The sequence below is a fragment of the Triticum dicoccoides genome, chromosome 6A (assembly GCF_002162155.2).
Source record: "Triticum dicoccoides isolate Atlit2015 ecotype Zavitan chromosome 6A, WEW_v2.0, whole genome shotgun sequence".
In the NCBI taxonomy this organism is placed as follows: Eukaryota; Viridiplantae; Streptophyta; class Magnoliopsida; order Poales; family Poaceae; genus Triticum; species Triticum dicoccoides.
The window spans coordinates 440,446,704-440,469,687 of record NC_041390.1 but is presented as its reverse complement, the minus strand read 5'-3'; the positions used below and the strand labels follow the sequence as shown (position 1 = coordinate 440,469,687).

Sequence of the window (22,984 nt, the reverse complement as noted above, 5' to 3'; positions counted from 1 at the left end):
GACGGAGGGGGTGGCCTATTTAACGACACGGGCCAACCTACGGCCGAGCGGAATATTCGGATCCTGCCTGTCCGGGACACCGCATTTTCTCCTCTTCCCGTTTTACCCTCTACCAGGTCAGCAGGCCGTGCGGGCTAAAAAAACAAGAGTTTCTTTTAGGATGCAAATAGGCAACAATGAATCAGTGAAAGCATATTTATAGTAAAAAAATCATGAGAACAGCTGTAAATTTAAATAAACTTTAATTTTTACCAACATCAACCTAGACAAGAATTTTTTTTCAATAAAATTATTTTAGTGCACTGAGCTAAAAAATGCAGTGGAAAGTGTTGAAGAAAATTGAGTTACTAGCACATCTTCCCTTTGAAAAGCAAAATAGAGTTATAAGCCAAGGACAAAAAAAATACAGGATGTTGCTCAATTTATTTTCAGTTTCTACTGAGGGGCTCTCTGGAGAAATAGAGTATTTGACAAAAAACTACCACATTAGGGGTTACCGTCCCACAGAACTACCACTTTCAAAAAAGTGACTGATAACTACCAAAAATATCTAATTTTGTGACTAAAAACTACTGAAAGGGCATTTCCCTACTTTATGTTTTGGATGATGATGACAACCCGTTGTGGTCTAATCGTGTGCTATATGTTTCAGGTTCTCGATGCTTAGGCTTACATCGGATTGCTATTGCCTCTCGAAGGAAAAGATCGAAGACGTGTCCTCTGCGCTTTTATTTTCTTTGGTCGTAGAGTACCCGTACTATCAAGAGGGAATCTTCATTAGGAAGCTCTGGGGGAATCAGTTCACGTACACTTTTCTCACCCTCTCTTTGCCTTCCTCGGGTGTGTGTGGGAGAGAGAGTTTTCCTTGCCTCTTCCCCTCTTTTCTGCTCACTGTGTCTGCCCAGCGGTTGTACCGCTCTCTGGAGTGGTTGTACCGCTGGGTCTTGTCGCTCACCAGTTTTGCTCGAGCGGTTGTACCGCTGCCTCCGGGCGGTGGTACCGCCACCATGCTCTGCAACAGCTGGGGCGGTGGTTCCGTCCATGCACCGCTCAAGTACCGCTCTCGCTTCTGGTTTGATGCGGTTCTTGGGCGGTAGTGGCCCGGTTGGTCCGGTCGTTCCACGATGACCGGTACCACCGGTGGTCCGAGCGGTTCTTCCGCTCAGTACTTAGCCGCCCAAGAGCTCAAGGCCATGCGGTTGTTCCGGCCAGGCACCGCCCAAGTACCGGTCAAGCTCCTGTTTTGATGTGGTGGTTGTGCGGTAGCCAGGCGGTTAGTCCGGTTATTTTTCTTAGCCGGTACTATCGCCCGCCTGTCCGGTTGTACCGCTTGGTAGGGTTCTGCAGTTACACCGTGAGTCCCGGTTGTACCGGGACGAGGACCGGTTGTACCGCTGCAGTGCAAAAAACGCAGTAATGGTTGGAAATGTGGGATGACTATTTAAGGGGGCTTCTCCCACCTACCACTCCCACCTTTGACCTCTCTCACTCCACCATTAATGCCCTTCAAGCTCTCTTGCCCGATCTCTCTCTCTAGCCACTCAAACTTGTTGATTTGCTAGGGATTGAAGGAGGAGACCTAGATCTACACTTCCACCAAAGGATATTTGCTTCCCCCATACTTTCTTGTGTGGATTTTGTTACTCTTGGGTGTTTGAGCACCCTAGACGGTTGAGGTCACCTCGGAGCCATATTCCATTGTGGTGAAACTTCGTGGTTTTTGTTGGGAGCCTCCAATTAAGTTGTGGAGAGAGCCCCAACCTTGTTTGTAAAGGTTCGGTCGCCGCCTTCAAGGGCACCAATAGTGGAATCACGGCATCTCGAATTGTGTGAGGGCGTGAGGAGAATACGGTGGCCCTAGTGGCTTCTTGGGGAGCATTGTGCCTCCACACCGCTCCAACGGAGACGTACTTCCTCTCAAAGGGAAGGAACTTCGGCAACACATCCTCATCTCCACCGTCTCCACTCTTGGTTATCTCGTGCTTTTATTTGAGCAAGCTTACTTGTTTCATATCTCTTGCTTGCTTGTGTACCTATCCTCGTTGCATCATATAGGTTGCTCACCTAGTTGCATATCTAGACAACCTACTTTGATGCAAAGTTTAAATTGTTAAAGAAAAGCTAAAAATTGTTAGTTGCCTATTCACCCCCCCCCCCTCTAGTAAACCATATCGATCCTTTCAATTGGTATCAGAGCCTCGCCTCTTTATTAAGAATTTTACCGTCCAAAGAGTATGGTTGATACCATAGACGGTGTGGAGGAACACTCCGGTGTGAATCTGATCTCGTCTACGGGAGATGGAGGAACTTCGGTCTCTCGTGAGGAGTTCAATGTGGCCTTGGAGACATTGAAAACCTCCATGGCGACCGAAGTCGAAAGCATGTTTACTAAATTTCTTGAGGGGCTTAAACTATCCACCGCACCGTTGAAAGTGGGTGATCCCGCCAACAAGGTGACGGATGCTATCCCCGACAAGGGGGAAGCTAGTAGTGAAAAGGCTCCTTCTTTTAGTGGCAAGAATGGCACCGGCATCTTTGCCCATGTGGAACCAACACTTGTTTATGGTGGACCGGTTCCTTCCACTCATTTGAATCATGCCGGTCCTCCCCCTAAGATTGTGAAAAATGAGGATTTTGATTCTTGGGTTTACCGCTTTAAACGTCATTTAAATCATGTGAACACTAACCTTTGGAGAATCATTGAAGAAGGTTTCTATCCACATGATCCAAGCAACTTCACTCCTCGAGAAGCCGCGGACAATCAATTCAATGAGAATGCTCTCTTCATCATTCAAGATGCAATTCCACCCGAAGACCTACCTCATCTTCGTCCTTTTGCCTTGGCCAAAGATGCATGGCATTGTGTCGTGTCTCTCTACCGGGGAAGCGCAAGCATTCAATGCTCCAACTATGAAGTGGTACAAGATGAGGCCGATGAGTTTGCAATGAAGGAAGATGAAGAACCTCGTGAGCTCTATCGGAGAGTAACCAAACTCGTGGTCTCACTATGAGATCACGGGAGCAAGGACACGGATGACAATTGGATCAAGCGCAAATTCCTCAAGGCAATGATGCCCTATCACAAGGCCATGTCCTCCGTCATTCGTCAAAGACCGGACTTCCACACTTTGACCTCAAGCGAAGTGTTGGATGAGTTTGTGGTCATGAACATTTTGGATAAGACCGCCGACAATGCGGTGCTCCGTTCTCAATGGGCAAAGAAGCCTAACCTTGCATTGAAGGCCAAGCTCATCGTGGAAGACGAAGAAGAGGAAGAAGAGAAGAGCAACCCTGACGATACGAAGTATGCATATCATGAACACATGGCACTTGCTTCAAGGCAATTTTGGAGCAAGAAAAACTCGAGGCCAAACTTTAGCAAAAACAACTCGAGTGGTACAAGGGGCAAGCAACGGGTAAGGACTTGCTACAATTGCGGCAACGTGAGTCATTTCGTTGCGGAATGCCCGTATGAGAAGAGGGAAGACAATGGTGGTAAGCTCATCCGAAAAGACAAGGCCAAGTCGTTCCCCAACAAGAACAACTTCTCCAAGAAGACTCCTCCCAAGGCTTTGGTTGTGCAAGAAGAGTACAATGAGGATGATGACGATGATGAAGATGATGAGTCGGTTGCCATGGCCTCCGTTGCCATTGCAACAACGTCATGGGTGTCTCTCTTCGACTCACCCAACGAGAGCATCACCGCCAAGTGCCTCATGGCTAAAGCCACCAACAAGGTAACCTCCAACATCAAAACTACCATCATTAATCATCCTTCCTCGACGGATTCCATTAATGAACTTGAGGGAGCTAATGTGGAGGCTAACAAGTTTGAGGCCTTTATGGGCAAACTCAAGGAAAAATCCAAGAAGCACTTTGTTGCTCTCTTGGAACAACTTGGTGAAGCCAATGACATGATCGAGGCTCACGAGGACACCATCTTTAAGATGGAAGGGCATAGTCGTGACTATGCCGATGAAATCTCAGATCTTTCCAATGCTCTTGAGGAAGAGCGTGGTCTTTGTTTGGCTCTTGAGGAGTCACACAACGTTTATCATGCTAAGTTAAAGAAAGATTATGATCATGACCTCATTGTTTCTCGTGTGCTAAATTCCGAGAAGGCCAAACTCGGGGTTGATCTTGCTAGACTCAAAGAGGAGTTTGATATACTTGACAAGGCCCACAAGGCCTTGAAGGGTATTCACGCTAGTCTCAAGGAGTCTCATGATCAACTCCAAGTGAAGCTAACTAAGGAGAAAGCAACTTTTCCTCATATGGTTTTAATTGATAATGCAAATGCTACTAACCCGTGTTGTGAGCATATACATCTTGTTGAGGAAAATGCTAAGTTGAAGGAGCAACTTGAGAGAGGTCTTGCGACTTGCATACAAGGCAAGAATAACCTCAACTATCTCTTGATCAACCAAAAGGGAGTTGTGGCCAAGGAAGGGGTTGGGTACGTGCCCGACTCCAAGAACAAGAAGAAAAATGACAAGACCAAACGACCTCCTCCTCTCATGCAAACCTTTGTGAGGGAGGGAGAGAGTGCCCCCGAGGAGAAGAAGAAGAACAATGTCAAGAAGAGCAATGTCACCCCTCCCAACAAAGCCGACGATTTTAATCCTTCTTATGTGTTATGCCGTGCTAGTGATGGGCATGTTTATGCCAAATTTGTTGGTTCTCTTAATGAATACATTGAATGGTCTATTTGGGTTCCTAAGACCCTTGTTACTAACATCAAAGGACCCATTACAAAATGGGTACCTAAAACCAAGCATTGATCTCTTGTAGGTGTTTGCTTCCGGTGGTGGATCATGGTTGCTTGATAGCGGAGCTACAAATCATATGACCGGAAGCAAGGACTTGGTGGTGGACGTGCACAAGGTTCCATCTATGCCCACCAATGTCGAGTGGGGTGGCGCCTCATCTTCTAAGGTATTGGGACTTGGCAAGGTGGTCATCTCTCATGATCTCACGATCAAGAAGGTCATGCTTGTTGAGTCCCTTGCATACAATTTACTTTCTGTTCATCAACTTGCAATCATGGGCTTTGCCACTTTCTTTGATATCGATACCATGGCCCTCTTGTGGAGCAAGACTCTTAAAGTAGCCTTTGTTGGGCATGTCAAGAACGGTCTATATGTGATTAACTTTTCGGAGCGACCCACTAAGACCGCGACATGCCTAATGGCTAAAGTTGATGTGGGATGGCTTTGGCATCGCCGTTTAGCCCATGTCAATATGAGATCTTTGCAAAGTCTCCTCAAGAGGGACCATGTCCGTGGACTAACGAATGTTTGTTTTGCTAAAGATCTTGCTTGCAGTGCCTGTATCGAAGGAAAGCTACATGAGAAGGCTCACCCTCCCACGACTATAATTTATTCAAAGAGGCCTTTGGAGCTCCTTCACATGGATCTCTTTGGGCCCCCATCCTTCGATAGTCTTGGAGGTAGGAAGTATTGCTTGGTGATTGTGGATGACTACTCAAGGTACACGTGGGTGTATTTCTTCAAGAGGAAGAGCGAGACCCAACAAACTGTCATTGACTTTGCAAATGAAGCACAACGTCAACACAATGCAAAGATCTTGACAATAAGAAGTGACAATGGCACCGAGTTCAAGAACTACACCTTGGATGAATTTCTTAGTGATGAGGGAATCAAGCGTCAATTTTCCGCACCATACACCCCTCAACAAAACGGTGTTGCGGAAAGGAAGAACCGGACGTTGATGGATGCGGCAAGGACCATGATGGCGGAGTTCAAGTCTCCGTACAACTTTTGGGCCGAAGCCATCAACACCGCGTGTCATGCATCCAATCGGCTCTACCTCCGCAAGGGCTTGAACAAGACTCCATATGAGATACTCACCGGTAACAAGCCCAACCTCAAGTACTTCCGGCTATTCGGGTGTAAGTGTTTCATTCTCAAGAAAGGTGTTCGGTTGTCTAAATTTGAGGCTAGAGCTCATGAGGGCATATTTGTTGGTTATGCTACAAACTCTCATGCTTACCGTGTCCTCAATAAATCCACGAGACTTATTGAGGAGACGTGTAACGTGGAGTTTGATGAGAATAACGGCTCCCAAGTGGATCAAAGTGGCACTTGTGATGTAGGTGATGAAATTCCTCCTCAAACCATAAGAAGAATGGGTGTTGGTTTTATCCTACCCATTGAGGAACCCCTTGTGGCCGAAGGAGAAGGACAATGCTCCACTCAAGTGGAGCCATCACCAACCCAAGGCCCACACGCTTCCGAAGAACAAAGTGAAGGCCCTCAACCTCATGAACAAGACCAAGGGCAAGATCATACTCAAGACGGTGTTGACACACCAAGTGATGCCCAAGGTCAAGTTCTCTCCCCCGAGCAAGTTCAAGATCAAGAACAAGTTCATGACGGCGCTCAAGATGATCAAGTAACCGCTCCTCAACTCACCACCGAGGAGGAATTAGAGCGTCGTGCCGCCAAGATTGCATCCAAGCTCTCCACCAAGGATCATCTCATGACGAATGTGCTTGGAAGCTTAAGAAAGGGGGTAAGCACTCGTAGACAATTAGCAAATTATTGTGAGCATCACGCGTTTGTCTCTTGTGTGGAACCCCACAAGGTCTATGAGGCGCTAGGAGATCCGGATTGGCTCAATGCCATGCACGAAGAACTCAACAACTTCGAGCGCAACAAAGTGTGGAGATTGGTGCCAAGGCCAATGGGGAACCACAATGTCATAGGAACCAAGTGGATATTCAAGAACAAGCAAGATGCCCATGGGATTATCATTCGCAACAAGGCTCGTTTGGTAGCACAAGGCTACTCCCAAGTCGAGGGTATCGACTACGGTGAAACCTTTGCTCCTGTTGCTTGTCTTGAATCCATTCGCATGTTGATTGCATATGCTTCTCATCATAATTTTAAGCTATAACAAATGGATGTGAAGAGTGCTTTTCTTAATGGTCCCATTAATGAATTGGTTTACGTCAAGCAACCCCCCGGGTTCGAGGATCCCTACTTTCCTGATCATGTGTATTAACTCGATAAGGCACTCTATGGCCTTAAACAAGCCCCACGTGCGTGGTATGACCACCTTACCGAGTTGTTACAAGACCGTGGTTTTGAAGTTGGGCTAATCGACCCCACTCTTTTTACTAAGAAGGTCAAAGGGGAGTTGTTTGTGTGCCAATTATATGTTGATGATATTATCTTTGGTTCTCCTAACAAAGCTTTCAATGAGGAATTTTCCGCTCTCATGACCTCAAAGTTCTAGATGTCCTTCATGGGAGAGTTGAAGTTCTTTCTAGGGTTCGAAGTGAAGCAAAGAAGAGAAGGAACCTTCATCAATCAATCCAAATACACTCAAGACATGCTCAAGAGATTCAAGCTAAGTGACGTCAAGCCGGCTTCCACTCCAATGCCCACCAAGTGCCAACTTGACTTAGATCCCAATGGTAAAGCGGTGGATCAAAAGGTATATCTTTCCATGATTGGATCCTTGCTTTACCTTTGTGCATCTAGACCAGACATCATGTTGAGTGTGGGAATTTGTGCACGGTTTCAAGCCGCACCTAAGGAAAGTCACTATGTGGCGGTCAAACGAATCTTTCGGTATTTGGCTCATAACCCAAACTTTGGCCTATGGTACCCTAGAGGATCAAACTTCAAGCTTGTAGGGTACTCGGATTCCGATTGGGCTGGAGACAAAGTGGATAGGAAGTCCAGTTCCGGAGGGTGCCAATTCCTTTGTTGCTCTTTGGTAAGTTGGTCTTCCAAAAAGCAAAGTTGTGTGTCTCTCTCGTCCACTGAGGCGGAGTATGTTGCCGCCGGTAGTTGTTGTGCTCAACTCCTATGGATGAGGCAAACTTTAAAGGATTATGGTGTCACTTGTGACAAAGTGCCTCTTTGGTGTGACAATGAAAGTGCCATCAAGATCTCTCTCAATCCGGTGCAACATTTCAAGACGAAGCATATTGAGATCCGGTATCACTTCATCCGGGATCACATTAGACGAGGAGAGATCGAGCTCAACTATGTCAACACTCATGACAACCTTGCAGATATTTTCACGAAGCCCTTGGATGAAGCAAGATTTCGCGAGTTAAGGCATGAGCTAAATATCATTGATTCGAGCAATGTGGCTTGAACCCTTGCACACCCTACCATGCTCAATTTGTTGTCTAGTTTAGGTGTAGGCATGGACATAGGGGGAGTGTTGTTCTCTCAATGAACTCTCCCTCCCCCCATTATGCATAAATTGATTGTATCTTTCACATTAGCCATATTTGATGGTACTTGTGCTCCAAAGACGAGTTTTGGTCATGGACCCAAGGATAATTCTTCGCGGTGCCGTACCAATTGACTCAAACATAGGTGGCCTCGGCGACCGTCCTCTCTTCGGGAGGTTGGAGTTAGCCTTGTTGTTCTCGTGTTGTTTTCTCTCTTTCTCTCTTTGCTCTTTGTGTTAGGTTCTCCTAGGGTGTTGTTTCTCTCCTTTTTTGTGCCCCTTCTTCCTCCCTTCGAATTGCACTCATGTGATCTTGGCTTGGGCTTAAGTGGTCGGACGGTACAACCGGTACCACGAGCGGTTCTACCACTGGTACTGGGTTGTGCCGTCCCAAGGGTCTCCGTTCGGTGCTTGGGCGGTTCCACCGCACAAACCCATGGTAACCCACGTCCGGTACTACCGGTTGATGCCGTGCGGTACTACCACTGCCTCCCAGGCACCGGAAGTACCGCCTCCATCCACCGGTCTGTACCAAACGAGCGGTACAACCGCTCCCCTAAGCGGTTCTACCGGGGCGTGTGTACGGGCCTATATATACTCGACGGGGCTAAAGGGTTGTCTTTTTCCCTTCATTCTCGTTCCTCTTTTTCTTGCCCTAGCCGCCGGCCATCTCTACCCCTGCCCCGGAGTGCGTCTCGTGCTTCGGATCCTTGGCTCTCCGTGGAGGCCTCCCGATCTCTTCCCATGGATGGTGGTAATGCCTCGTGTTCTTTGCCTCTAGATTTTTTTAGGGGTTCTTCCTTGTCTAGGGCTTTACTTTTCTTTCCGCGTTTAGTGTTCCATCTATGTCTTAGAAGAGTTCTTTGTTAGCCTCCTGTCTTGTTTGCAGCACTTAGAATTCAGAATATTACTTGTGTGATTCGTATGCCTCGGTTAGATCTATCTTCCCTGGTAGTGCCACTGTCAGCGGTTCTACCGCCCCTACGGGCGGTACAACCGCTGGAGCGGTACTACCGGCGGAAGATCCGGTACAACCGGAGTATATCAACCACTAAGCACTGTTCTATCTTCTCTGTTGTTGCAACCTGTTCCTTTTCTGCTAGTGGGTGCAATCCTCTCATCCTTGTTGGGTTTTTTTGTGTGTTCTTTTCGTGTGTGTGTTCAGGTGGCTCTAGTTCTCGCTCTGCTCCTCGCAAGACTAAGAAGAGGGCACGGAGGACCTTGCGCCCGGTTGTGTCTGATGATGAAGAAGAAGTTGTGATTCCCACCAAGCCCACTCGCCGTGAAAAGTCTGCAGCTGCTAAGCAACGTGTGGTTATGCCGTTGCATTGTTGGAAAGCCAAGGATTGGGAAGCCTTCCGCTCAAAAAATCCGTATGAGGTTCCCATTGCTCCCCGTTGGACCACTGTTCAGTTCCGGAATGATATGCAAGTGCGGATTGTTCATGAACTCTTTGAGCACAACAAGAATAGATATGCCAAGCAGTGGACAATTGATTTTGATCATTGGAGAAACAACATGGAGTATTTTGGTGAGGCGCTAGCTCTCAGCGAGGAGTTTGATCTTGTCAAGATCATGTCAGTCAACTGTGACTTTGATGTTCAACTCATCCATCAGTTCTATGCCACGGTTCATTTTGGGGAAGATGATGCACACACTCTCACCTTCATGTGTCGCGATGAATTGTTTCACGTTCCCTGGAGGGCTTTCTGCAATGCTATTGGGTACGAGGATACCGGTCTGGAAGGAAGGGGTGGCATTCGCCCTCATGATTTTCCTGAGTCCATGCCTAAGGAGAAGCTTTCCCCTCTGTACATTCGGGGCCATGGGATTATTGGAGAATCCAAGGATTTGGAGAAGGTCTATGACATCATGCACCGAGTGTTCCGCAATGTGCTCTTGTCCAAGGTGGGCAATCAAGATGAGATTCATGGATATCTGGTTGATTTGATGGTTGCTATGAAGACCATGGTGGGGACAGGGGCAACGTTTGATGTGTCAAATTGGCTGTGGCATGAGATGTACAACATGGTCATCTACCGTAAAGTCCCAATCTACGCTCCGTTTGTCATGTGCTTTCTGAACTCTGTGTGGGCTGTTCGTCGTCCTGGAGAGCTCCTCACTTCTCCAGACAACCTCACTGTTCATGAGGTCAAGCTCCTTAAGAAGAAGAAGAAGCATGCCGAGCCTCGCTTCCTTGAACATGCTCCTGAGGATGTCTATGCTACTTCTGACGATGAGGACTTTGAGCTGGAGCCAGGGGCCCAGCCTTCGTGGGTGGCCAAACTTACTGCCAAGGTGAAGAAGACCTTTTGTCTCCAGGATGACATCTAGAAGAAGATGTATGAGGCACATGTCAATGAGAATCTTGCACGGCGTCGCCAAATTGCAATGATGAAGCACCTCAACATGCAGGTTCAGAGTGGATCTGAGAAGAGCATCACCCCAGAGGAGCGTTGGATCTCTACCCATAGCACCTGGACTGATGATGAAGCCCCTCCCCAGCCATCATCCTCGTTTGCAGCAGCTAACAATGCCATGGAAGAATCTGATCACGACGACGATGACGACTCTGATGATGAAGATCCAGATGCAACCGAGGAGTCAGAGGAGGACGCCTGAGCTTTGGGTCGCTAGCTTCGCTCTTTTCCTTTTTGGTGTCTTGATGCCAAAGGGGGAGAGGGTTCTATAGGTCTCGGGGATTTGCTTGGTTTTTTCTCGTGTTTTGTGTTTGGTTGTGGACCTGTTTCGTTCTGTGCTGTGTGTGAGACTTGTTCTTCGTTTACCTTTCCGTTCGTAGGTCATTATCGTTATTATTGCCTCTAAATATTCTATTGTCTATCCTTTTGAGCTCAGAGTGATGAGTCTATAAAATCTAGGGGGAGTCTAGTCCTGAAAGTGTGCCCATGCTTTCTATCAGCTAGTACTTGTTGGGGCACACATTTAGGGGAAGTTTCGTCTAGATTTCATTGACTTATCTCTTGCAAATCGTGTTGTTGTCATCATCCACCAAAAAGGGGAAGATTGAAAGGGCATTTCCCTACTTTATGTTTTGGATGATGATGACAACCCGTTGTGGTCTAATCGTGTGCTATATGTTTCAGGTTCTCGATACTTAGGCTTACATCGGATTGCTATTGCCTCTCGAAGGAAAAGATCGAAGACGTGTCCTCTACGCTTTTATTTTCTTTGGTCGTAGAGTACCCGTACTATCAAGAGGGAATCCTCATTAGGAAGATCTGGGGGAATCAGTTCACATACACTTTTCTCACCCTCTCTTTGCCTTCCTCAGGTGTGTGTGTGGGACAGAGAGTTTTCCTTGCCTCTTCCCCTCTTTTCTGCTCACTGTGTCTGCCCAGCGGTTGTACCGCTCTCTGGAGCGGTTGTACCGCTGGGTCTTGTCGCTCACCAGCTTTGCTCGAGCGGTTGTACCGCTGCCTCCGGGCGGTGGTACCGCCACCATGCTCTGCAACAGCTGGGGTGGTGGTTCTGTCCATGCACCGCTCAAGTATCGCTCTCGCTTCTGGTTTGATGCGGTTCTTGGACGGTAGTGGCCCGGTTGGTCCGGTCGTTCCACGATGACCGGTACGACCGGTGGTCCGAGCGGTTCTTCCGCTCAGTACTTAGCTGCCCAAGAGCTCAAGGCCATGCGGTTGTTCCGGCCAGGCACCGCCCAAGTACCGGTCAAGCTCCTGTTTTGATGCGGTGGTTGTGCAGTAGCCAGGCGGTTAGTCCGATTATTTTTCTTAGCCGGTACTACCGTCCGCCTGTCCGGTTGTACCGCTTGGTAGGGTTCTGCAGTTACACCATGAGTCCCGGTTGTACCGGGACGAGGACCGGTTGTACCGCTGCAGTGCAAAAAATGCAGTAACAGTTGGAAATGTGGGGTGACTATTTAAGGGGGCTTCTCCCACCTACCACTCCCACCTTTGACCTCTCTCACTCCACCATTAATGCCCTTCAAGCTCTCTTGCCCGATCTCTCTCTAGCCACTCAAACTTGTTGATTTGCTAGGGATTGAAGGAGGAGACCTAGATCTACACTTCCACCAAAGGATATTTGCTTCCCCATACTTTCTTGTGTGGATTTTGTTACTCTTGGGTGTTTGAGCACCCTAGACGGTTGAGGTCACCTCGGAGCCATATTCCATTGTGGTGAAGCTTCGTGGTTTTTATTGGGAGCCTTCAATTAAGTTGTGGAGAGAGCCCCAACCTTGTTTGTAAAGGTTCGGTCGCCGCCTTCAAGGGCACCAATAGTGGAATCACGACATCTCGCATTGTGTGAGGGTGTGAGGAAAATACGGTGGCCTTAGTGGCTTCTTGGGGAGCATTGTGCCTCCACACCGCTCCAACGGAGACGTACTTCCTCTCAAAGGGAAGGAACTTCGTCAACACATCCTCGTCTTCACCGTCTCCACTCTTGGTTATCTCGTGCCTTTATTTGAGCAAGCTTACTTGTTTCATATCTCTTGCTTGCTTGTGTACCTATCCTCGTTGCATCATATAGGTTGCTCACCTAGTTGCATATCTAGACAACCTACTTTGATGCAAAGTTTAAATTGTTAAAGAAAAGCTAAAAATTATTAGTTGCCTATTCACCCCCCCTCTAGTCAACCATATCAATCCTTTCAACTACCAGTTCTGAAAAAAGGCCAGTTTAGACGATTTAAACACATTTATGACATGCGGGGCCCACCCGTCAGAGCTGATGTGGCGGCAAAGTCAACTCCGTTTATTTTGACCGTTACGTTGACTGTTATTACAAGTAGGGCCCACCTGTCAGCATCACTCTTCTTCTTCCTCCTCCTCTCTCTCTTTGCCATTTCCGCGAACACTTGTTGTGCACCAGGGCTTGAGCTTCGAACACCTCCATGACGACACCCCGGCGTAGCACCTCCCTAGCATTGGTTGGGGACTGGAACGGCGGCGCAACCACGGCGACTGGAACTATGGAAGCGGCCGCCGAAGCTGACAGAATTTCCTCCGAGGCCCTTGGCGCCACCACCGGACGCAGCTCCTCGACGACGGCCTCCTTGAGGATCTTGTGCTCGAGCAACTCGGGGCGCGGGCAAGACTCACGGTCATGCAGCTCCTCGACGAGGCGCGCAAGCTTGGCGGCGCCCGGCGTCGTGGCCGCGCGCGCCGGCTACACCTGCACGGAGTACGGGAGGTGGGCGACGAGGAGCCCCAGGAGCTCATGTGGAAGCTCGGACCAAGGCAGAGCCTCCTCCAGCTCCTCGACAAGGCGCACGAGTTCGGCGGCGTCCGGCACCGTGGCCGTGTGGGCCGGCTGCACTTGCATGGAGGAGCAGGAGGCGGGCGACGAAGCACCCCAGGAGCTCATGTGGGAGCTCGAACCAAGGCGAGTATTAGCTAGGTTGGTTCGTGCATGCCGGTGGCGGTTGTCGCCGACAGAGGTGACCTCGTCGGAGTGACGCGAGGGGGAGAGGTGGTCGCCGGAGTGGTTGGGCAGCTCGGGCTCTCCCTTTCCAGACAGGATCGAGGCATGAGGAGAGGTGAGCGCCGGCAGCGGAGGATGGCGGAGGTAGCTCGCGGGTGCACACAAGGTGTTTGAGGGAATGGCAAAGAGAGAAAGGAGGAGAAGGAAGAAGAAGAGTGATGCTGACAGGTGGACCCCACTTGTAATAACGGTCAATGTAACGGTCAAAGTAAACAGAATTGACTTTGCCACCACGTCAGCCCTGATGGGTGGGTCCCGCATGTCATAAACGTGTCTAAATCGTCTAAGCGGATCATTTTTCAAAAGTGATAGTTTTTAGTCACAAAATTAAAAAAAATTAGTAGTTATCGATCATTTTTTTTTAAATGGTAGTTTTGTGGGACGGTAACTCCTAATATGATATTTTTTTTTGTCAAATACCACATTATGTTCTGTGGGACGGAGGAGCAGAAGAGAGAACGAATATTCCTCCTGAACTGGGGGCAGGGATGGAATCAAGTTCGTAGAGTGCTCTGGGGTGCGTGCAATAGGGGTAGCGATAGACATTGGTTGGAGCGAGGCAAGGATTCCTTTTAGCAGGATTTTCTTGGAGAAAAAAAACTGGAAAAGAGGACATGGATTAAGGATACCGTCAAACATCGCCCTCAACATCTGTTGATTGCGGGCCACTCTCGCTTAATGGCGAGGTTATCTAGTGCTGATGCTTCTACAGGTGTACAGTACGTGTTTGAGTGGCAACTGGGGCCCATTAACCAATGATGCAGCCCTAATAATACAGCTGGAAAATTCAAGCAACCAAACGTTTTAACCAAAGAACGATCCAGGAAAATATGATATGACTGAGGGTGAAACAGAGCACCAGGCCATAGTACACACAAAATAGCATTCACAGTCAGCAACACGACATATGACTTCTGTTGCTCCATTTGAAGTTTCTGAGTGCAGGAGTAAGCATGGACTATTTACGTTTTACATTCAGTTCAACAGGTAAGATTTTTTTTTTTTTTTTGCAATTCGTTCATCAGGTAAGACAGCCTTCTAGAAAAGATCTGCGTCGACGGGTACGTCTAGTGTGTGTATACAAGACAAGAGGAGATTGCGCTGCAACCACCAGATTAAAATACGAGGGAATCTGGCTGGGTGGTAGCTAATGACATTGTTGTCCGTCTGCTAACAAAAACAAGGTTGTTTATTGCAACTTGACTCTGTTGATCTGCCTCGTCTGGTGGCTGGTGGGGGGACGCGAGACACCTCGACGCAGACGGCTTTAATTCGGTGGGGCCCGCCTCGGGCGGAGGATTAATGGCGATAAGCAGATGCGCCAATGCCCGACTGGCCATGTGAGTGAGTGGGCCAACAGTAACGGCCCCATTCGTAACGGCCTTTCGGGGAGCCCTGCGGCCGTCCCGCGCGGACCCTTTCCGGGCGCCCAAAGCACGGCCGGGCGCCACCACCAATCGCGGGCCGGCACGTCGGTGTCCGTGACGGGTCTGAGCCAATAGGGCGAGCCCACGCGTCCGCGACGGTGGCCGCGTGTGACGGGCCGTCTTGTCCCGTCCCGGCCGTCCCCGTCGCGGCGATTTAACGGTGACGGCGAGGCGTTTGATACGAGCGGGCAATTATATAAGCCGTGCCGTACGTACGTGGCCGGTGCGCCTGTCCCGGCCGGTTTTGCTTTTGTGAGTCGTACGGCAGCGTGGTGCGGCTGGAGCGCTAGGCAAGGGTAGTGTGGTGGACTGATCGTGGCCTGAAAAGGCGGTGCGGTGGACGGGCGAGCGCATATTCTTGCGTGAAGTATATGGATGTGCACGTATCTTCTCAGACATGTGAGGGTGCTTTCGTTCTTTACGCCACCGACGCGGTCGCATAGCTTTGAGAGGACAGTAGTGGCAAATGTGTAAAAGTAGTAAAACTAACGATCGCGGCTTATTACGCTCGGCGGAGGAGCAGTAGCCTTGTTGTAATATTCATCGATGATCAGCTTATTAAAAATTACTAATTAGGAGTATAACCGTCGTTGTTAAGAAGAGGACAATGTTTGGTCCCTGGCTGGGCACCTTCTGTGTATCCTGTCCTCCAAGCAACCAGATAGCTGTCTCCAAGCTGTGGTTCAAGCTTATCCGCCAACCAAATGCATTTTAGTTGCCTCACAAAGGGTCGCAATCGAGTACCGCACACCAGAACCATCGATTTGCTTAGACTGACGTAAGGCATGACGCACGCACTTTAAGTTTTAGACAGCTAGTGACGGTTAACCTAACTCATGCTAGCGCTACATGCATCTGTGACAAGCAGCGCTAAATGTCCGCGGACACTTCGGATGTGTTCACCGGCTGAGTTGGCGGTGTTCACATATCGTGCGAATTCTCTCAAACTCCCCCTATTTGCTATCAATTTATGAGATTTTGAACTCCTTCTATGTGTACAAACATTGAATGACATGTTTTGGTGATCCGCATTAGAGACTAGCCACAATGGGTAATAACATAAAGTAGTAACATGGGCATGTTACTACTCTATGTTACTACATCTATAGTGGGGAGTAACATATGTGTGATAACATGCAACACTTTATTTATTAGGCTATAGACTCATCTTGCCTTGATATGTGTGATATTACTCATACTAGTAGTAAATAGCTATGTTATCACACGGCTCTTTATCTTTATTTATTGCTTGCCACATCATCTATTTTATCTAGATATGTGTGATGTTACTATCTATATTACTTTCATTGTGGGTAGTCTTAGTTCAGCTCATGGAAGCGTGTATCAAGAAACAAAAACACATGCACATGCACAACTTTCAAACACTAGTAAGCATGCACATGAAATTCACGTGCATCAACAAGATGAGACATCGTTTCTAAAAAAAAAAGACAAGACTTCATCTTTGCCTGGCTTGGGAAAGATACATAGACTTGGTGAATGGTGATGCCTCCCCCTATCCTGATGAAGCATGAAAATGTATCCAAAGAAATAGCTGCAAGCGGCGTGAGCTGCTCGACCTGTTTGTTGGAACCAATTGTTTTTTCCTTTTCTTTTATGATGTTGATTTACAAATATGATTTAGGTACCTGTGTTGTGAGTTTGAGTTTTGTGTTGGACAAGTATAGTACATCATAAGCAAGTTGTAATAAAATGGATATACTTCATAGCTAACTGCCACCTGAGTTTTCTAAGATTTTTCTTGTACACAGGGTTTACATGATGTTGCCAATTAAATATAATGATAATCATCTAGTTGATGTATAAAAGCAAAATTCAAAACAATTTGGTGAAGCCTATTGGGTGTTAACCAATAAAAGACAAGACGAATTTTCATGTATGCCAACATCAGCTAGACATCCGCTTATTTCAGTTGAGATTACAAGGGATGACCTTTACAATCATGTCTCCACTCTCCACTTGAGAACAGTAGTTTCTAAGGAAAAAAGTATAACAAACAAACATATATTCAGCTAAGAAGCAATGCATTAGAAGTGAGTCATTTGATAGCAACATGTAGTGCATATACTTGGAAATGCATGTTGACATACCATTGAAAGGAACAAATCAATTTTATGGTTTAAACATATATTTAAAGCACAGGCATGTATTACCGTTCTATCCTGACACCGGAGCTTCTTGGGCACGAGCTCGTCTGGAGACTTCCAAGATGATAGATGGCTACACAGTTTGGTTGGCCCCAAATATGGGTACAACAGCGAAGGTGGCGTCGACAATGGATACTCTTGTCCGTATAACCTATGCAGATATTTTCAGTCAGAATATTTCTTCAAGCTGGTACAACCTACAGATACTTTAAATGCATTTCACCGTTAGCAATACTGCCACTCTAGGTATTTATTATTCAAACGGGGAACACTCCCCTGGTCCAAAAAGAGAAATAGATGCATCTAGATTATTATTTTTCATCTGCATTTAAATAAGGGAAATAACTACATGCTAAACATGCCAGGGAAACTATAAATGTTTCCAGCAGCTTCTAATATATGAGAAATACAAGGAGAAGCAAGAGCATCAACATTGATCTGAGACCTTATAACAAGCATGAAATATACACTTAGTACATAATTCACCATGTGCTTATCACGATGGCAATAAAAGGTTAATGACAGTAAAAATGGAAGTTGACCTCTCTCTGGATCATCAAATAAAGATAAAACGTTTGCCCATCGGTGTACATAAAATTAACTCATTATTTGTAGAAACATTAATTCAAGATATATGTCAAATGTGCACTTCTACTTATTCAATTTGGAAACATCACATACCTAATAGAGTTTGACTTACTTCAAACAGAACAGTCACATGCATGGTAATAGCACTCAATTTGTATAATGCCATTTGACCTTACGATTATGAAACCCATCAAAGATCTTCTAGATGTGAGGTATAACAGTAGAAAACCCAGAATGACTCGAACTACAGGCCATCCAAACAGCAACATCAATCAGTTGGTTGCACCGATCGAAGATCTTGATGATGTCCTCGTATGACCACAGCCTCCCTGTAGTAGAGCATGAGCTTGTGTTGCAGGCATATAGCAAGGGAGCACGGGCTATTAAATCCTATAGGTCATTCACCCATCTCTTCCCATATCCCATCAGAACGCTAGGCACTATGAGAAAAATGAGAAAATAAAATTATGTACTTCAGAGGAAACTAAGCAAAAACATCATAAAGCATTTGAAAAAACATTTCATACGACTTGTAAGCAGGAGCATCAACATTTGGACCTGTAGCTTATATTTAACAACTAACACATCGTAAATTTACTACGCCCGTTCGCCTCCTTGTGCCTACTTCTTCTGCATCTCCAGGCTACCAAATTTGATGTAGAAAATCAACTGCAAAGTTCCTGCAAAGTTCCAACTCCCTTATTCAAAATCTATTTGGCCAGAATCTATCTAGCTCCTAGGCATGGTTTCTTTTGATAAATATTTGTCACTTTTAACCTTTTACATATGTATACATGGTATATCATTGGACATAGTATAATGATATTCACCAAAGATATGTGTTAATGTTCTTAATTCTCTTCCTTCTAACTGGCATAATGTGAGAAAATGTGCATGGTTCAGAAAAAGTGATTCTTCCTGGGAAACTTCTTGCTCCATATCTAAAACCAACATCAGTGTTCCAATACACTGAGTATCATTTCTTACTTATATCATTCTGTGATGTAAGCTTTGCAATTACTATATATCAGTACAATCTTCGTTTTGAACCATGTCCAGAAAAAATCCAACGCCTTGGATAGCTTAAACTTGAGTAAATCATTCACACTGTATGGGGTGCCTTGTATCTCTGGCTGGACGTTTAATTAATCCGAGGTCCTTTCACAAAACAAAAAGGAGAGAGCAACCATCGCCCATCGGTATTGAACACGGTAAGAGTTATATATACAGTAATTGTCATTGCAACATGGACAAAGCTGAATATTACTATGAAATTGTATGGCGCTGTCGAACACATACCAGTGCAACGTGTCGAGGCGGCATGTCGAGCACACCACGTGCATGAAGCATGAAGGGGCCGCAGATCGATGACAGAGGAAGGTATTGATTCGAACCGGATTGCGGCGCTGGAGCGGGGGAGAGCGCCCGGGCACGGAGACGGATGGGTCTGTCGTGACATGGTTGTGGAGACACAACTCAAGACAGCGTTTCTTGTGCCCAGCGTCGTCGCGTTACCGCACAAGATTCTTTGATTCTTTTGTACTAAGCAGCATTTCTACAGAGTCCAAACACCACCACTGAATTCTTTCCTGCATATACAGCAGATACACAAACATATTACATTCCTTTTTCAGTTTCTTTTCTTCTCTCGTTTTCTTTCTTTGGACTAACAAATTCTTTCCAAGAACGCCAACATTCCCCTTGTTTTTACTTCCACATTCATCTATCCATCCATTCATACACTACACCTCACTGAAGCTCAAGCTGTACCCACATATCAGAGAGAGATTAGAGAGTGAGTGTAATCAGCAAAGCACAGGAGGAAGAAGAGCAGATTTCAAAGGAGGAGTTACGTTGCACTGCTGCATCCGCTGGTGACGCCTGTCTTAGGGATGTTGGCAAGCTGCTCCTTGTCGTCTAGGCATCAGATGAGCATGGCGCAACGACTACCATGCAACTTCTCCAAGCGGGGCGGCCGCCGTGACTCGACAGTCCCCAGCGCCGCCCCCCCCGCATGCCGGGCAGCGACGACCGGTGAGGCAACGGCACCTGCTCCTTCTGGGCGCACCCAGCACCGCCGGTCACCCAGGCCGTGTCCTGGGGTGCCAAGCCGGAGCCCTCCGCCGTCGGCGACGGCGGCGGCAGGGCAGGGCCGCCAAGCGCTGTCGGCATCAATCCTCGTCGCCAGCACCGTCGGCATCTGCCTCCCATCGCACACAACAGGGCCACCTCCCTCGTCCACGTCCTCGCCGACGCCTACGCAGCGCTCGCCGACTGCACCGTCCCTCGAGGGACCTCCCCTTCATGGGGCTCGTTTGCCTCGGCTGCGGCGAAGGGCGCGGTTGCGGGAGGCGAACGGCACGGGAGGAGGCGGAGGAGGTCGTGCAGGCGGTTTTCTTTTTTCTTTTACCGCGGGGTAGATTAGCGATCGATCGATCGTGGCTTAATGCGTGGTTGGTAGCGTTAAACACAGAAGGATTAAGAGCCATTAGATTTTAATGATGGATGGATGTGATTTTTTGGATCTGCCCCTCTCTTCCTTTTTATAGTGGTAGTAGATGATTTTTTTTTCACAAAGTTTTCTTTGAGTGTTGGTTTTCGTGCTATGTTCTCCCTTCTTCTGTACTCAACGCTTGATTAATTAATTATTACACGGCGTGGCGCCTATACGTGTGGCATTCGCGAAGCCTCAAAGTTTCAACGTATCACTTTGACTGGTAGCTCAGCTGATCTCAGACGTGACGCCGCAATAGTCTCCCGCCCCGCTGGCCTGGCGACGACTGGCGTGACGCTCTCCGTCACATGCCCGATTCGCCGGTGCGAGTGCAACACCTGCAAACGCCGGTCGCTGTCCCGCAACATGGCGCACATGGCGCTCCTCTAGCGAGAATCCATTGGGAATTTTGGCATCACAAATTCAAACTCCACGGATTGACTGGTACGGCACGCATAGCGAAAAGATCGCGTCCCGATCAGTCGCTGTTGCTACGGTTTCACAGAGACGCATACTGGTAACCTTTGAAATCATATGCCCGTGAATCAAAGCATCTCCGTACGTGCTCCACGACTTACGGCAGTAGTATGTATTTGACAGTTAGTTTGGAGAGTAGAAGAAGCATCGATCGGTTAGTTTGCGTGCATGTATTTTGATAATTTTCATTACGGCCAGACAAAGGCGTTTCTGACGATGAACACTTCCCAGTCGTGCCTCCCATGCATCTCAACAGAGCTCGTAAGAATGCTGGTGCATGTGCAATCATTTCGTCGAAGGGTTACGTTTTCCACACGAAGATGGAAGTTTCTTCGGTGGAACCATCGACGAATGTTCCTAGTACGTGTTTCTTCCTTCGATCGGAGTAGTGGTACGTGTCGGTTTATCTCCCTCATACATGGAGTGATGGAGAGTACCTCCCGCGGTTGGCCTTCCGCGTCGCCGAAGCGACTGCCCGCGCAGAGCCGATCTTGCACGCAACGCAAGCGCGGTTGTTTTTACGTGCGGGCGGGCGTCGACGCTCGGCCGTACGTCTCAACGTCCGGTCAAAGCCGCGCGGCGTGTCGACGGCCGAACATCGTCGCATAATCGCCGCATGCATCCAGCGCCCGTGACGTGTGGACGGCGACTCCTCGCGTTCGTTCACCCTTCTCTGTTGGAAAAAGTCCAAAACAAACCCTGAACTCGTAGGCTCTAGCTAAATCGAACCCCCAACTCACAATCCCCGAAATTGACACTCTGAACTCACTAATCCTGGTCTAAATCGAACCTGAGTGCGTTTTAGTGGGAAAAACGCTGACGTGGCATTAGTCAACCGGGATTGACCTTACTTGCGGGCCAGCCAGTGGTTACTGAAGCAGAGCACGGCGCTAGACTGGGAAATTTGGGGAGGGAGAAGCTAGGGTTAGCGGCGGCAGGGGAGACGGGCACAGAGCACGGCGACGGCAGGGGCGACGGGGCGCAGAGCGGCGGCGCCGCGATGTCGTGGACTTCCGGGGCTTCTTCCGCCCCCGGCTTCCGTCGCGCCAGTGGAAGGAGGGACATGGATTCGAGGTCTCCGGTCGCTTACAGGGAGAGCCCAATGGCGTACGAGCCGCCAAAGTTGTGCCACTGCAGACAGCCACGGAAGGCGCCGAGATGGATCTCATGGAGCCGTCAAAATCCCGGCAGGAGGTACTACGCGTGCGTAGATGCAATGGTGAGCCCCAATTTGAGTGCTCATATCCATTCTCTTCTGCTCATTTGTTGGTTTTGTCTGAAATTGATTGATTTCTTGTTCTTGCCTCATTTTTGTTGAATAGCATGGTGGATGTGGCTATGTGGAGTGGCATGATGATCCTTTGCCCAAGTTTTTTAGTGACTTGATTGGAGATTTGAGAGATGAGGTGTGGAGGCTAAAGGGTCAAAGATCTGTGGTTCAGACTGAAGAGGAGTGCCCAAATGTGCTTATGCCTGGACATGATGTATCAAGGGTTATGGCTCTTGAGCTTGAGTTAAAGGAGAGGAATGCAGAGCTGGAAGCAATGAACGGGAAATATAGGAATGTGGTGATGGTTTTCATTGTGTTTGTGGTGGGTGTAGTTGTTGGAAAAATGCTAGTGTACTGAATGTCAGTTTGGCAAGTGAAGTTAGTATGCACTGTAGTCATTTTGAAGTTAGTATGCAATGGTTTGTAATGGAATTTGTGATCTGGGTTGTTATGTATGAACATGTGTTCTGGCAGTCAATGAAAATCAAGCTATATAATTCTGTCAATTTGACTGGTATATTTGCTGCCATTTGGAATGTATGCTATTTCTGTCAATTGGACTTGAAATTTTGCTGGCATTGTAAATAGATAACTAAATGAAATAGATAGCATCATAGGTACATAGCAGCTGACATCAAGAATTAGAGCAAATATCCCTGGCTTCATAAGTACTAGATAGCATTTGCAACATCAAATCCATGTTTGCAAATGTTACAAAAGCTGGTGCACTTTCAGGTTTGCAACAGTACACTGGATTATAAACATAGCATTAATGTTTGCAACACTAGAAACTAAGCAAGATTACACATTGCCACTAGCAGTGAAGTACTGAAAGCTTGGTATTGAAGATGCAGGGGCTCTCTTCCTCTTCTTTATGGAACTTGTA

At 47.6% G+C, this 22,984-nt stretch overlaps 1 protein-coding gene across 1 annotated transcript; it reads left to right on the top strand.

Moving 5' to 3' along the window:
- The first annotated feature begins 21,623 nt into the window (after nucleotides 1-21,623).
- Nucleotides 21,624-22,644, top strand: LOC119319286. Its single transcript, XM_037593773.1, has 2 exons — nucleotides 21,624-22,047; nucleotides 22,151-22,644. Exons 1-2 carry the CDS (start codon nucleotides 21,829-21,831, stop codon nucleotides 22,454-22,456), a joined length of 525 nt encoding a protein of 174 aa, XP_037449670.1. The 5' UTR covers nucleotides 21,624-21,828; the 3' UTR covers nucleotides 22,457-22,644.
- The last annotated feature ends 340 nt before the right edge of the window (nucleotides 22,645-22,984 follow it).

What these genes read in the sequence shown, in the direction of transcription:
- LOC119319286 (XM_037593773.1), top strand. Translation starts at nt 21,829, where the DNA reads ATGTCGTGGACTTCCGGGGCTTCTTCCGCCCCCGGCTTCCGTCGCGCC. An exon ending in ACGCGTGCGTAGATGCAATG is followed by an intron (nt 22,048 to 22,150) that starts GTGAGCCCCAAT and finishes TTTGTTGAATAG; the next exon opens with CATGGTGGATGTGGCTATGT.